The 14564-nt window shown below is 38.5% G+C and overlaps 2 protein-coding genes across 10 annotated transcripts in view; one reads left to right on the top strand and one right to left on the bottom strand.

Moving 5' to 3' along the window:
• LOC111870412 (methyltransferase-like 26) overlaps positions 1–4514 on the top strand; it is a 14903-nt gene extending 10389 nt beyond the window's left edge. For all 6 annotated transcript variants that reach the window (XM_023862690.2, XM_023862685.2, XM_023862689.2 and 3 more), the window contains one exon: positions 2521–4514. In XM_023862690.2, coding sequence (XP_023718458.1) covers positions 2521–2843 — 323 coding nt within the window. In that variant the 3' untranslated portion in view covers positions 2844–4514. The remainder of the gene's footprint in view (positions 1–2520) is intronic.
• Positions 2740–14564, bottom strand: part of LOC111870413 (LHFPL tetraspan subfamily member 2 protein) — a 48063-nt gene continuing 36238 nt past the window's right edge. For 3 of the 4 annotated variants that reach the window (XM_023862691.2, XM_023862692.2, XM_023862693.2), the window contains 5 exons: positions 12864–13004; positions 11799–12071; positions 11045–11158; positions 7619–7781; positions 2740–2827 (listed from right to left, as the gene is read on the bottom strand). In XM_023862691.2, the coding sequence (XP_023718459.1) occupies positions 7639–7781; positions 11045–11158; positions 11799–12071; positions 12864–13004 (671 nt within the window). In that variant the 3' untranslated portion in view covers positions 2740–2827; positions 7619–7638. Of the gene's footprint in view, positions 2828–7618; positions 7782–11044; positions 11159–11798; positions 12072–12863; positions 13005–13109; positions 13220–14564 lie in introns of those variants that run through there. The other variant, XM_023862694.2, reaches the window with a different exon arrangement.

Below are 14564 nucleotides of genomic sequence, written 5' to 3'. Positions count from 1 at the left end.
ATGTATAGTGCTTGGAAACCCTAAGGACAATTATGACATGGCAAGCGAGTATTTCGTACTTCAATTTTATGGCTTCATGTCACTCACAAGTTAGTTTGATGTTACGTACATTATTAACATTACAGAATCCACATATTCCTGCCAGTTTTAATATGTATTTTGTAATCAACAAGTGTGTAACACCGGTCAAAGTTTGACACTTCTCTGGCCATTATCTCCGTAACTGTTCAACTTTGGACATAGGTGTTTTGGGTTATATCGGCATACTTTAACATAAGGAACACCCTCCTGAAGTTTGGTCCATTCCTCCTGGGACACCCTGTATATTAATGTTTATGTTTTACCGTAGGAGACAGGAAGGCAACATTTTCTGAACTAAATGATAGCAACATTCCCCAATTTATGTGCTTTTAATTTCTTTGTAACTGCAATATTGATTAAGAGTGTCATTGGCCGCGCCATAGCTCAAGCAGTTAGTTGCTGGCTTCCCGCCACGGCATCCCAGGTTCGATTCCGGGTCTGATCAAGTGGGATTTGTGGTGGATAAAGTGGCACTGTGGCAGGTTTTCTCTGAGTACTTCGGTTTCCCCTTCCAATCTTCATTCCACCAATTGCTCCACAATCACCCTCACCTATCATCTGGGGCTGGTACAATAGGCCAGAAGTGGCCGCAGTACAAGGGACTTAGTCCCACCCCACTAGCAATAAAAAAAAGAGTGTCATTCCCAAATATTTTAAGTTTGCCACATTTTCAAAGACCTGTTAGATATCTTTATATTACAGTTTTGTCCTGCATCCTGGTGATGAAACATATATTTAGTTTTCTTTGTATTTACTTCCAGCCCAACTGCCTTTGTAGTGTCTAGCAGAGCTTCTGCGTTTTTATTGTAATTACATTTTCCCCTAATAAATTAACATCAAAGCACAGACCACAATCTTATATTCCTATCCATTGTCAGTCTACTGGCTTTCTTCAGTCATCCTAATGGTGTATTCTAAAGCATGATTGAAAATCAGTAGCAATAAAGCATCTCCTTATTTAAAATTATTCTGAATATACAGAAGAATATACAGTAAGAATATTCTTACCAGGGGGCATGTGGTAGCGTACTTGGTTGAGGCACTATGCTGCAAGGTGGAAGGTTGTGGGTTCAAGTCCTGATGAGGTCATTGGATTTTTTTCAATTCACCTAATCCTTCCAGCCGCACTAGACCCTGGGATCTACTCAGCCTCTAACAGAAATAAGTACCAGGAATTAATTAAATAATTTTCCTGGGGAGTAAAGCGTGGCCAGCACATAAGGCTGACAACCTTACCGCCATCTTCGAGCCGATTGTCTAGATAATGTGGGACCCTCAGCGTCTCACAACCCTACGGGCCTTCATGGCCTGTTACAAGGATAGCTTTACTTTTTTTTTTCTATTCTTACTAGATAAAATGTTTACCTATACAGACTTTACTGTAGTTTTCATTTAAACATTTTAATTAGCATAAGTAGTTTCATGAGTATACCAAACTTAGTATGAATTTATACAGTGCTTTCTTCAAAATTGAATCACAGTCTTCTGTGAAGTCTAAAATACCTCATGTGGCCTGGAATGCATAAGGATAATGGTGGGAAAGCCAAAAGAAAACAGCAGAAATATGCAACAGCATGGAAATATATTGACTTAATGATCTAGTGCAGTGTAACATTTTCAAAAGGTGAGTGATTGCCTGAAGACGGCCAGGTGGGCTGAAACATGTAGCAATTGATGCGATTTTAATGTTATTTTAAATTAAAGAGAGATTGTGAACATTTTTAAGTTGCATTAAAGATGGGGGTCAGGGAGCAAATGATCAGTATGGATCTTAGAGAGACAGGATAGGGTGGTATGGACCGGATCAATCTGACTCAGGATACGGACCAGTGAAGGGCTCTTGTTAACACGGTAATGAACCTTCAGGTTCCATAAAATTCTGGGAAGTTCTTGAGTAGCTGTACAATTGCTGGCTTCTCAAGAAGGGCTTCGCTCCATGAAGGTAGTTGTCACTCAGTCAGTCAGTCAGTCCTACTTTTACCCCAGTACCTGACAAATGCAGAAAATTTAATCACTCATAATCCACAGTGCAATCCCCAACACATAAGGAGTTAGCCTTGAGAGAAGAATATTTAATAAAAATTTGTAAGATGTTGGTAACATAAACCCAGCTTTGATTTACTGTTTTAGTATTGACAGTTTTTCCAGAATATAATAACTGAGTACACTACAAACAAACCGTTTTGTGGTTCACATGTCACAAACCTTAATTTGCAAACTTTCAATATTTGTTAATATTTATATTACTATAGTTCAATGTACACTATAGCATAAAAATGTTTTCTTATTCACATTGCAGTATCTTCTAGTATTCACAGTTTATAATACACATCACATAAACGTCAGTGTCATTGTTAAAAAACATTAAAGTGTCGTTCAAATATTAAGGTGTATTTTTATTTTCCTGAAAATAATGGTCTTGTTGTTTTATAATTCTAGGAAAGCATTCAATGGACTTCATCTTAAACATCAACCTTCTTCACATTTCTCCATTTAGATGCACTGAAGGTCTGTTTCACAACACTGGTCAAGTTCTCAAACATGGTGGCCTACTTATCACATATGGCCCATATGCATTCCATGGGAAGATTTCACCAGCGTCAAATGTCCGTTTTAATTCAATGTTGCAATCCCAGAATCCTGAATGGGGTTTACGGGATATAGATCAATTGGCAACATTGGCGGCTTCTGCTGGTATACATTTGCTTGAAGTTGTTCCATTGCCATCTAATAACCACTGTCTCATCTGGAAGAAGGAATAAAATGGAACAACAAATGGAGAATTTTAAGGCTACAGTATGTTTCATGTTCCTAAAAAAAAGACATTCTTACTGGCTGCCACAGATGTCAGCAGTATTCCTACAACATCTGTGCTTTTAAAGAAATACCTTTTTCACTTCAGATTGCACAGCTATCAGTTGGAATAGATTTATTTTTAAATTTATTATTAATAGTATTATTTATTTATTTATTTATTTATTTCTGATATAGAGCCACCTTTTTACATAATAAAGTATTTAGAGAACATGGAACAGAGTACAGTGCATTCTCAGATCAATGGAGTGATGATCATATGTACGTGCTGTTGGCTGCTCTTACCTCAGAAAGTGCTCCTCTTATCCACTGGAGAAACTGAATGAACTTCAGAGCTGTTCTAGAGATTATAGAGATGAGAAACTGTCCTTACTGGGAAACAAACTTGTCTCTTAACCAGTATTTTACTGGGAATCAAACTTGTCTCATAACCAGTATTTTATGGCTGCTCTACTAATGGAATTGCCATGTTTCTGTTGTGAATGATGTTACAATTTCTGCCTCTGCCACCACACACCACTGTCTGCTACTGCTGCTGATGCTATTGCTGTTGTTATTGTCATCAGCGTTATTCACATCACAAATAATTACTCTCAGTATTAATAAAACTGAAAGACAGTTTCCTAAAGACTGAATTAAAGTGAAGCTACAAACTGAACTTTTAACTTAACTAAATGTATAACTATTTTCTCATGAAGAACCTACCCAATAAAGAAAAGTGTATGTTGTTCCAGCCTATCTTTCCTCTCGGGAAGCTTCTCACTTATCTTTAGTCAGTATCATAGGGTTACTCCTCTAAATCAGTTGGTAATACTCAGATCTCAAGGGTATATATCAAACAGGAGTGGTGTTCATTTGTTACTTAAGAGAGGCAAGGTGGCAGGAGTGATGGTCAAGTCAGGGTGTAGTACCATAACAGAATTAGTAAGATATGGGTGGGAATTCTGAAGGATTTATTCATTTTTGAATAATTTGATTTGTATCAGTTAGAGATATACTCTAATTTCCTAATGACATGTAATGGTGCTGGTGGCAGTATGAATAGTAGTTGTGTAGACCTTCACAAGGAATTCTAAACTCTGTCTTAGAACTTTGAGTCTAAAAGACAGTTACGGTTGCTCACAAAATCACTCTGCATTATTAGTATTCTTATAAGTGAATTGTTTTAAAGTCATGTCAACAGCTATGGCTCTTTGTGTCTAGTATTATTATATATGCATATTGTATACATTGGTTTGTTACTATTTTCTTGTATTGCAATAAAGACATATTAATAATAGTTGCTGTTGTGTCTTGGCTTTCTTAATAAACCTAAACAGTTTTTTCAGCCATTGTGTGTTGTAATGGAGTTACAGTTCTTGAAAATGTATTATTCCACACTAAACTTGGTCTGTATTGTTTAAACAATATTGCATACAATTTATTCATCATTATAGCATGCCATTGTTCTGAATAAATCTCAGTTATTTAGTTCAGTGGTCTAGTGGTAAACATGAATATGTACTTTGTTGGTTATTAGGTTCTCACAGTGGTCACTGAAAGAATAGTGTCACGTTTTGGGTGTATAACACGACAAATAACTTCACGCCGTATTTGGTATGGCAAATTTTATTTCACATTCGCACTTACAATCACCCAAATTACAGATTCACAATTACTGCTATCTGCAGTATCACAAATACTACACTCCATATGCCAGAATGCAACTGACTGGTTGCTGGCTAACTCGGAACTAACTCGGAGGTAGCTCGAGGACTAACTGTGAATAGCCTTCACTGCTCCTTATGTAGCCTCGTTCGGACAATACAGAAAACGGCCACGTAATAGGCACCACTGTTGTCTGGTGCCGTCGTGCTAGTAACGCTGTGTACCGCTGTTACTACCGTCGTCTCTCGCAACCACTGTTTACCCGCGCTGCCTAGCAACCGCGGTACCCCTTGGTGACGTCACCGCTGTTGACTCGCGTTGCATAGCTACCAGAATGCTGGGACTCTGCTAACATCGGCTCCGCTCGGCTCACTTCGGCTGGCGGGGGGGGGGGCGTCATCCATAGCTCAACATGTCACAATAGTATCTTCTAGGATGTAAGACCATGTAGTCTGGTAGAAGTCCACCAAAATGTCAATGAACTTTTACTGGACCACACTTTTTCACATCCCATAAGACAGTACTCTTCAAGGTATACTCAATTTTTTCCTTGTTTCTTTCAAACCACACTTTTACTCTGAATGCTGTATATGAGAGGGATTGTATTTTCTTCTCAATAGGACATAAGTAATAGAACATGTCTAAAATTATTTTCAGCAATGAGAGTTTCCTTTACACCTACATAAATGAAAGAATGATTAAAGGTATTCTAAAAATTGTGTAACATTTAAATCTGTGACATGTTAACATATCCACATGAAACACTGGGATAATCTTTGGATGTATTTTGGTGAAACTGTTACAGGAGATTTGTACAGAAACTTGTTGGTTAAATTTAATGTTGAGCATACTGATCCATCACATTACTGATGTGAGATGAAATATCACTATCACCCCTCTCAGCTTAAAACCATTTATCTGATAGCAATGAAATTTGGTATCATTAGCTTACACTGAAAGATTTTCAGTTGTGCCCCTCTGTTAATAATGTGAATAAAAGAGAATGAAAGTTCCTGAAACATCATTTTCAACTCTTTAAAATATTTCTCCCATTTTGAATGAATTCATTATGATAATTAAGAGCAAAAGGTGTCTACTCAACAGCTGGTACTGTTACCGACCATAAATGTTCGTTGCCATAGATATATTTATTTATATCAAACAATTTTACAAGCATCACTTTATTCTCTTCTGTTTGAAAATGATATAGGAATTTTAATAGGGGGGCATGCAGTAGCGTAGTTGGTTGAGGCACTATGCTACAAGCCGGAAGGTCGTGGGATCAAATCCTGACGAGGTGGATTTTTTCAATTTACCTAATCCTTCCGGCCGCAATATTGCCCTGGGGTTGACTCAGCCTCTAACAGAAATGAGTACCAGGAATATTCTTGGAATATTCTTGGGGGTAAAGGGCAGTTGGCGCATAAGGTTGACAACCTTACCACCATCTATGAGCCAATTGTCTAGAAAATGTGGGAACCTCAACATCTCACAACACTATTGGCCCCACGGCCTGTTACAGGGATGCCTTTACTTGTTTTTGTTATAGGAATTTTAACACTTTGTGGACCGGCAATTTAAATATTTAAATCACCCTGGGGACCGTCATTTTTATACCTACTACCCTAACTTGTACACTGTTCACTTGAAAAATTAATATAAAATCTCCTAATTAATTTTATGAACTAAAATTTTTGGAGAACCCTTACCAATGCTCTTAGAAGTGCTTGAGAGTGATATTTCTGGAAACATTCCACTTTGTGAAGTGGCATTACACACTTGCATACGTAGACAGTCATAGTCCTTTTTTTGTAAACTGCACAAACACGCATTGCCTAGAAGGATGCTTCCCTTTGGAACGTTCACTCTTCACAATTTTCGAGTATGTTTCCATCACCCGGGGGTGTCCACATGAGGCCTGTGTGGGTGGGAATTGATGGGCTAGGTCGCACTAAGTCTGTCTGACTCTGGTTCTGCCACCACCATCTGGTCTGTAGCCCAAGCCTTTGCCACATTCATCAGAAATGCTTTGTATTTCAATTTTGAATCAGGGTTTAGATTTTTGTAAACAAAAAATGAATTGAAAATGGCACAATTTATAAGCCACAAGGCAACTCTCACTTTTATTATCTGTGGCCACAATTCTTTGTTGACCCCTGTCCCTTCCACTCTGTGAATCACTAATCACTACTCCTCCACAAGGCATGTCAGATAGCCCATTGGAAAACAAATCAGAGAGATCGCTTTGCCTTCAACCACTTTTGTCCTTGAAACATATTCCCCTCTACTAACTTCCTGCCTGGTACATAAACAGCTGGAAGGGGCAAAGTTTATTTTCTTTTGGAGTAGGGACCCTAGCCAGCCAGGTCAAGTTACTGAATACCTAGCATACATTCCAAAGATTTATTATGCAGTATTCATTGCAGTTGCATGGCGCCAGAGCAAGGTATAGTGTGTTACAACCTAATTTATCCTAAAAGCCTGATATCATGCGACTAGTCCACCATGTTTAAAAGCGAAAAGCCTGATATCATGCGTCCGGTCTGCAAAGTGTTAATATGCTTTGTAGTTTTATTCTTATAATTTGAGAATATGTTTTTAACATCACTGATTATCTTCACTTTACAGTTAACTAAAGCTGTTTTGGATTTACTCATATGTAACAAAACATACCTTAAAGTTTACAGTACTTAATAATATAACTGTTACAGAAAATGATATGTTAGTATATTCTGTTGGGGAACATACAGAAGGAAGGTAATAATAGTGATCACAAAAATATAGACTTAAACAGAATTGCAATGTCTTGAATCATGTTGGTCAACTTCTACCAGACAATATAGTGTTACATCCCAGAAGATGGTGTTCTTCATGGTCATGACCATGAGAACCTCAAACCTAATATAAAGACTTGAGTTGTTTAGTAATTTCTGCACTCTGTATGGGAATATTTGTAAAATGGCTTCAGTTATGACAAATTAATACATCAAATATATACATTCAGATAGAAACTTCTTAGAAACTATATGCATGTAAAATAATACTGTATGCTCTATGAGAATATTTAGAAGATTACCATTTGCTGTGTACAGTAATTCATGGCAGACAGATTAATGTCCGTCCTTGATGAATCTGGTATTGGACCTTGTCACTAGATGTAGCCACCTCTGCCTGAACTGACAGCACTGCACACACAAATGTGAGGCCTACTCCAGCTACTGCGCTGTAGAAAGCCCAGCCTATATGAACACACCATGGCACTTTATCTGTTATAGTTACATGAAGTCAAATCAGATGTTAAATCATTTCATTATCCAGACTCTGCTGTAATCTGCTGCTTTCAAGGTCTGGTACATTGAACTGTGTGACAATTGGTGGATTGTATTTGTTGCTACACCTCATTTTTGCAAGTCTTATAGACATTAAAATGGTAAAATGACTTTAGTGCCAAACTGAGTAGGAATTGGGAGAGGTCATGGTGATCATATCTTACAAGATACTGCCCTCTCTAGTAGGATCCAAATAACACCATGAAATCCATAGTCAAATTTTCATGGAATTCATACTGTGGGAACATCCTACATTATCATGCATTTCTGCAACGCTCGCTCTTCACATCACTTTTCACCATCACGCGCGCTAACCAATCAGATTGCTTCAAACATTCGTATTTATACTACGATCTCTGCTAGCCTGCATCTACATCATTACGCGCGCTAGCCAATCAATTCTTCCTCCTCAATTTCGAGTTTCGCTCCGCCCCACCGAGCAGTGTATAAAAAGGGGCAGCTCCAACGCCGAGTATTCAGTTCTTCAGTTCATCAGTTGACTTCATTCTACGGTCAAGCAACACCAGCCAGCAGGCTTCGTCACCAGCGCTCGGTCTTTGGAGGCATTGGCAGGCTGCGCCAGGCACGACTGCCTCGGCCCTCCGGCGCTCTCACACCTGACTCACTGGGACACCGCGCCTGGACTCGCCGGTGGTCGTGTTACTGTCCGACCCACTGGGCATCTGGCGTAGCCACTGCCTCATGACTCCTACGACCGCGCTCAACGACTAGCCTTTCACCAGCAGACACCGCGCTGCGATCAAGCAACCTCCAACTCACGCCGCCGCGCGGCAACCAAGCAACCTCCAGCCATTCACCGTAACTAGCCTTTCTTCTTAGTGGCGCGCGCCGCGCTACCTCACCAGTCAAGCATCTCAGGAGCCACGGTCCTTTTCAGGGCCAACAAACTGTTCCGAAGAAGTGGGTTGTCAGCGGAGTAATGACAAGACTACACATCAAGAGCCCCACAATACTACTACTTCCAAATGTGAGTCAGATGCCTTACCACTGGATTAACTTGTGTGATAACTGTAAAAAATTTGCAGTTTTTACATAGAAATGAAGTGGAGGTTGACCTACTGATTATAATGCACTTAAGTTGTTCTTAACACATTAGTTATAAACTGATTGTACAGTGGCATCTCCATTTAATGTTTCTCAGTTTAATATTTCTATTCATTTAACATTCATTTTCAGTAATTACAAGTCCATGATCATAGGGTCAGATTTGTTTCATTCAAGATTTTTCTCAGCTTAGTGTACCAATCCACTGTTCTCAAAAGAAACATGAAGTGCGTGTGTGATACAAACTAACTTCTGTACTGTGTAACCAGCACTGTTCAAGGTTAGGGTTGCTGCCCGCAGATTTAAAGACTCAGGATGTGATAATGTGCTGCCTGCATAATAAATCTGTATTATCCCATTTCTATAAATCATTCATTATTATGTAGATTACCAAAATTCTTCATTCCATAGCAAATCTGAGTCTAAATAGGGTGGCTTCCCAAGCTATTGTTTACTTTTTGAGTCTAGAACTGAAATTAATTCAAAGCAAGAAATTCATACAGAACATTTTATTTCTTCTAATAATTTTCAGTATTACATACGAGGGGGTACCCAAAAGAAACCGAACTTATTTTTTTTTTAACTTATTTATTCAAATTTTAAGCACAAACCTTCAATCCCCTTCAAAGTACTCTCCACTTACACTAATACACTTGTCTAGTCTTTTATTCCATTTTTCAAAACATTGTCTAAATTCATCTTTTGAGATGCTTGACAGCGCCTCCGTCGTTTTTTTTTTCTTCACCTCAGCAACATCAGCAAAACGCTGAAAAAAAGTTTTGATCATTTCGGGACTCTTCTTTCAAAGCACAGCATGCTTCCAAGCGACCTTGTTTTTGTTCAGCAGTCAGCAGTCGTGGCACGAATTTCGCAGCCATCCTTTTCATTCCCAAATCTTGTCAAAATTCGCTGAACTGAGCTCCAAGTCACTCCCGACAGCTCCACAATTTCTTCAATGGTCCATCGTCGATCTTCCTTGATGATTTCACGAATTTTTTCAACATTTTCATGTGTTCGGGCCATTGCAAAAATGACGATCACACAAAACAGTTGTCACTCTAAACTCTGCCGAAACTAGTCCTTACCTTCTGAAGCAACGGTAGTCGGCTTATCAACTCAGGAATGTTAGCTCTATGCGCTCATAGCGGCAAAACGCGGTACTACAAAAGCTCTGCCCAGTTTCTTTTGGGTACCCCATCGTATGCCTAGCTGCTCAGAGCATCAGAACTACTTCTTAGCCTGTCTGCTATACTGTATTAAGGGGAACAATCTGTGGTGGCCCAGGTTCGATCCTGGGTGTGGTCAAGTGGGATTTGTGGTGGACAAAGTGGCACTTGTTCAAATTTTCTGTTAAGATCTGCTGGCAAACCCCATAACTGATCGAAACGGTGTCTGTGAGCTCATGGATTGTTCTGCGATGGTCTTCATGGATGAGTTCTCGAATTTTTTCAATATTTTCTGTCTTTTTGTTCATGCTTGGTCACCCTGAACATTCATCATCTTCAAGTGACAGTTGACTAGCCTTGAAACATGAATAACATTCAAAAACTATTTTCTGGCTTAAAGAATGTTCTCCAAAAGCCTCACGAAGCTTATAAATGGTTTTGGTAGCAGATATGCCAAGACATGATGCAGACACATTGCTCGATTTTGCCATTCATCACAGACAAAATGAAACATGAAATTGAAAAAGCATTCATGTAAAAACGTGTTTTCACAGCATGGTATCACATGGCAGACTGATGCAGTAGGATTGCAGAAGTGTCCCCTTGGCCTCCCCTTATCTTCTTTCACCGAGGCAATTACAAAAATAACAGCCCAGGAACTTTCCTATAACATCTTATATGTGAAATTAATATGGTAGATTGTAAGTGTATGTAAATAACTTGCATAACATATATGTCTATGTTTAAATCATAAATAAGGTAGTGGAGTGAATCAAGATGTTATGTCTGATGAAACATAGTACAAATATAGATCACCAGGTTGTATAATTTTTAGTTCATTGGCTCTTTTACTTATGGAGACATTTAACAGATAAAGAAGTCAAAATTTTTTTGCAGAACTTCATTTTGTACAGTAAATGTATTGGAAAGGAAATTACTTACCAAGATGGCATTCAGCTGGGAAGAAGGGTGCAGCATCATGCCCACACAGCTTCTGCACCCGGTGGGCTCCCCAGCCAGCTGGATACACGACCAGCCCAAGGATGTAGAATATACCTATTACAGAACAGGAAATGTTTAAACTTTCACTCCTGTTTTGTTAAGCCTTTGACCATCATGCCCAGAATATTCCAGGTTGGTGCAGATGTCGGCATGTCTTTTTACCTGGGATTTGTTTGTCTTTCACAAGCATTAGCCCATATAACACTGCAGTGAACAGATGGAAGAAGGAGAAAGAAATATGGTGTGAGTTCTTCTCCGCAGGAGCTATGATGAATAGAGACTGGACACAGCCAAACAGTTGTTTGCCTCTTATTATGCATTCCACCACATGATTTTGCAATCAAAGGGCTGACATCCCACAAATGAAAACTGCCCCTGTAAGCACTGTGATTCAGAATGTGGGAGGTGGGTTGCAAATGAAGGAGTAAGTCGTTGACCACATATGCAGATGAAAATTAATGTACACTATGCATAATTCAGTACTGTTTTACATCTGTGTCTGTAAATTAATCAGTGTTTTAAAATGCTGATGATGAGACCCATATGATCAACTACAAACTCTGCATACTCCATATTTCAACAAACATTTGGAAGTATCTGTACATTTGTTCCTTTTCTCATTGAGTTAGTGAGCTAAGAAATGCTCAGCAGTCAAGAGGTCAAGGCCTACTGTACAGATATTCAGACTGGATACCTGCTATGGTCTGTGCAGCTCCAGACACTGTAAAGATGCTCTTCCTAAAGATGCTTTGCACACAACAACTCAGCACTGAGCTTAGCACTGTTGCAGCCATGATTGATAACCCTATACACAGTAGTACAAGTGCTGCCTTCCACCAACCAGGGAAAACTTCTGAGTCTGTGGCTAGACCATGAAGAGAAAATGGCCCACAGTGTTGTCTTCCATGTGATCTTGTGCAGCGGTTGTAAAGCCCTACTGATGGGGAATACATCATGGTTGAGTTATCTGAAACACAAGGAAATTTCATATAACTGGTATCTTCAGATAATGAACCAAACCACTGAGAGCAGAGTAATTGGTCTTATATATGTGAAGTTGCCTATTAGAAGCAATGAAATATAAGTACATACATACATACATAGATACATAATTTCACAGATCCATTGTCCGGGAACCGGGCTGGATATTGAATTCGTCAGCAAAATGCAAACTGAATAGGTTTTATAAATAGAACCTAAAAAGTGAAATAAAATTAATAGTGAAATCTTATTTCTTGAGGTAATAGAGAATGTATATAGGAATGGTGGTCTTTTCCAGTTTTGAAAAACTATGATAATGTTCTTAATTTTAGAGTGTACAGATCACATATATGTCACTGGAGAGAAGACAGGTTCTGAAGAATGTGATGGTCACTATCATATACATGAGCTGAAAATTGTTGTCTTTTGGGATGTGACACCATGCAGTCTAGTAGATGTTTAGTGACATTTCTGAGGAACATGATTTCCCCATCTTCAAGGTGCATGTCTTCTACTCTATAGATGAGCTAGTACAGTCTGTAAACATCTACCAGACCATATGGTGTCTCATCCCAGAAGACATTAATCTTCATAGAATTGCCATGAGACCCCCAAATCTCGCTGTATATGAGTTCCTTTTCAAAAGGTCCCAGTATTGACCTGCTAACAACAGCTACTCTGTGTACAAATTTGAGTTTATGGCATATATAAATAATAAAGTAAAATCAACAATTCAGTCACTGTAGCTTACACTTTGTGTTCATAATCAATGACCTACCTGAAGGTTTAAGCCTAGGTGGTCCAATGAGCCACTTTGGAGTCAGTATGGCTGACAGAACTGCCACTGTGGCCACAACTGTGAGGAGTGTCCACAGCAAGCTGCGTGCAGTCACAATCACGTAACACATCTGTATTGATCCTGCAATGACAGAATAAGCAGTCAGTGGGACATAAATCATGGTGTGATCACACACACACACAGGCAAGAGACAGAGGAAGCAAGGAAACATTGTACAAGACTTACATTGCTTTAACTGGAAATGCAGACATTGTAACTTGATATTTATTCTACTGCCTTTTAAATTGTTCTGTTTGCTTTTTTGTATTAATATTAACCAGTGACATGGGTTACAGAACCTGACTAGACCTTATCAGCCATCTTGAATAGATCTACATCAACACATTTTCTTTCAATACATTATGTTCTGCAACTATATTCCCATTATTTTGTTCCATAATATCACATTGCTAATTGTTGATTTAGAAACTTAATTTAATACAGAAGTAGCAGACGTGCATGGTCTATACCAAATTTCACATGTCTGTCTCCAGTGCTTCTTTGGTTATCGTTGTCAGACTGAAAGCTAAATATAGATTTCATGCAGCCACCAGTTTCTTGTCTTTTACACACACACACACACACACACACACACACAAGTTCTTAATGAAAGTTCCATATTTTTCAAAGATCTGTTCCCATACACAATTTTATGACCCTATTTTAAGAGGTGTTAATGTTGCTCCAACTTCACAAGTTTGTGTGTCTGTTATTTTACTGAATGTAGGAAAGAGAATGTTATGATTACGGAGTAACCTCCAAAATCGTAATATCTGTAATAATTTGATCAAAATCCATTCAGTGGGTCTCAAGGTGAAACATGCAGATAGATAGAGACAGACATGACTGACTCATGTGCATTCATTTTGTGCACACTGCACAAAGAACACATAATAATTATAGCATCAAGTTGGAATTAGAGTGCAAGCATATTCTTTCTCACTTCTGTAAACTTCTTTTTAAGATTATTCTGTGCTGCATATTCTAAAATAGCCTGCAGAAATGGTTTGAATTCACCCACAAATCAACCATTTCCTGCTATGGCTATTATGCTCTGTAGTTCAATGTTTCAAACATTGGTACAGCTGCACCAGGAAGATGTGGGTATACACAGCAGTACTCAGTGTGGGTCAGAGTATTCTGTTGTCATAAGCACAGTTGCAGACAGGAAATGTATAATATGAATGTCTGATCAGGGAAATGAGCAATTAACATTCTAACTAGCCTCTTGTTTACATATGCATCATCCACAACTGGGGATGCACTGTAGTAGTCCATTTGAGATGTTCATTCACCATATCTGTTACAATGAGATTATATTACAGTATTTTCTAAATCAGTTATAAAAACATGTTTATAGCAGAATTTGTTACTGGCACTGTCAGATCTTCTTCCTTTATTAGAAATCAGTAGATGCTTGTATAATAAACATAAGCTGAAAATATTATTGTTATGTGCTCTTTGCTCTTTCCCTAAAGCTTCCCACACTTTTAAAATTGGAAAAATTACCTTCTATGTTCAAGATCTCATGCAATTTAAAGAAACTGAACTACAGAGGATTGTAATTTTTGCTGTATGTTTAAATTTTTATTTATAATATGGAACCCAATAATGAACCTGTAACATGTTGCGCGACTGAGA

The sequence above is a fragment of the Cryptotermes secundus genome, unplaced genomic scaffold (genome assembly GCF_002891405.2).
Source record: "Cryptotermes secundus unplaced genomic scaffold, Csec_1.0 scaffold1260, whole genome shotgun sequence".
NCBI lineage: Eukaryota > Metazoa > Arthropoda > Insecta > Blattodea > Kalotermitidae > Cryptotermes > Cryptotermes secundus.
The sequence above is the reverse complement of the archived record's forward strand: the minus strand, read 5'-3'. Positions and strand labels throughout refer to the sequence as shown.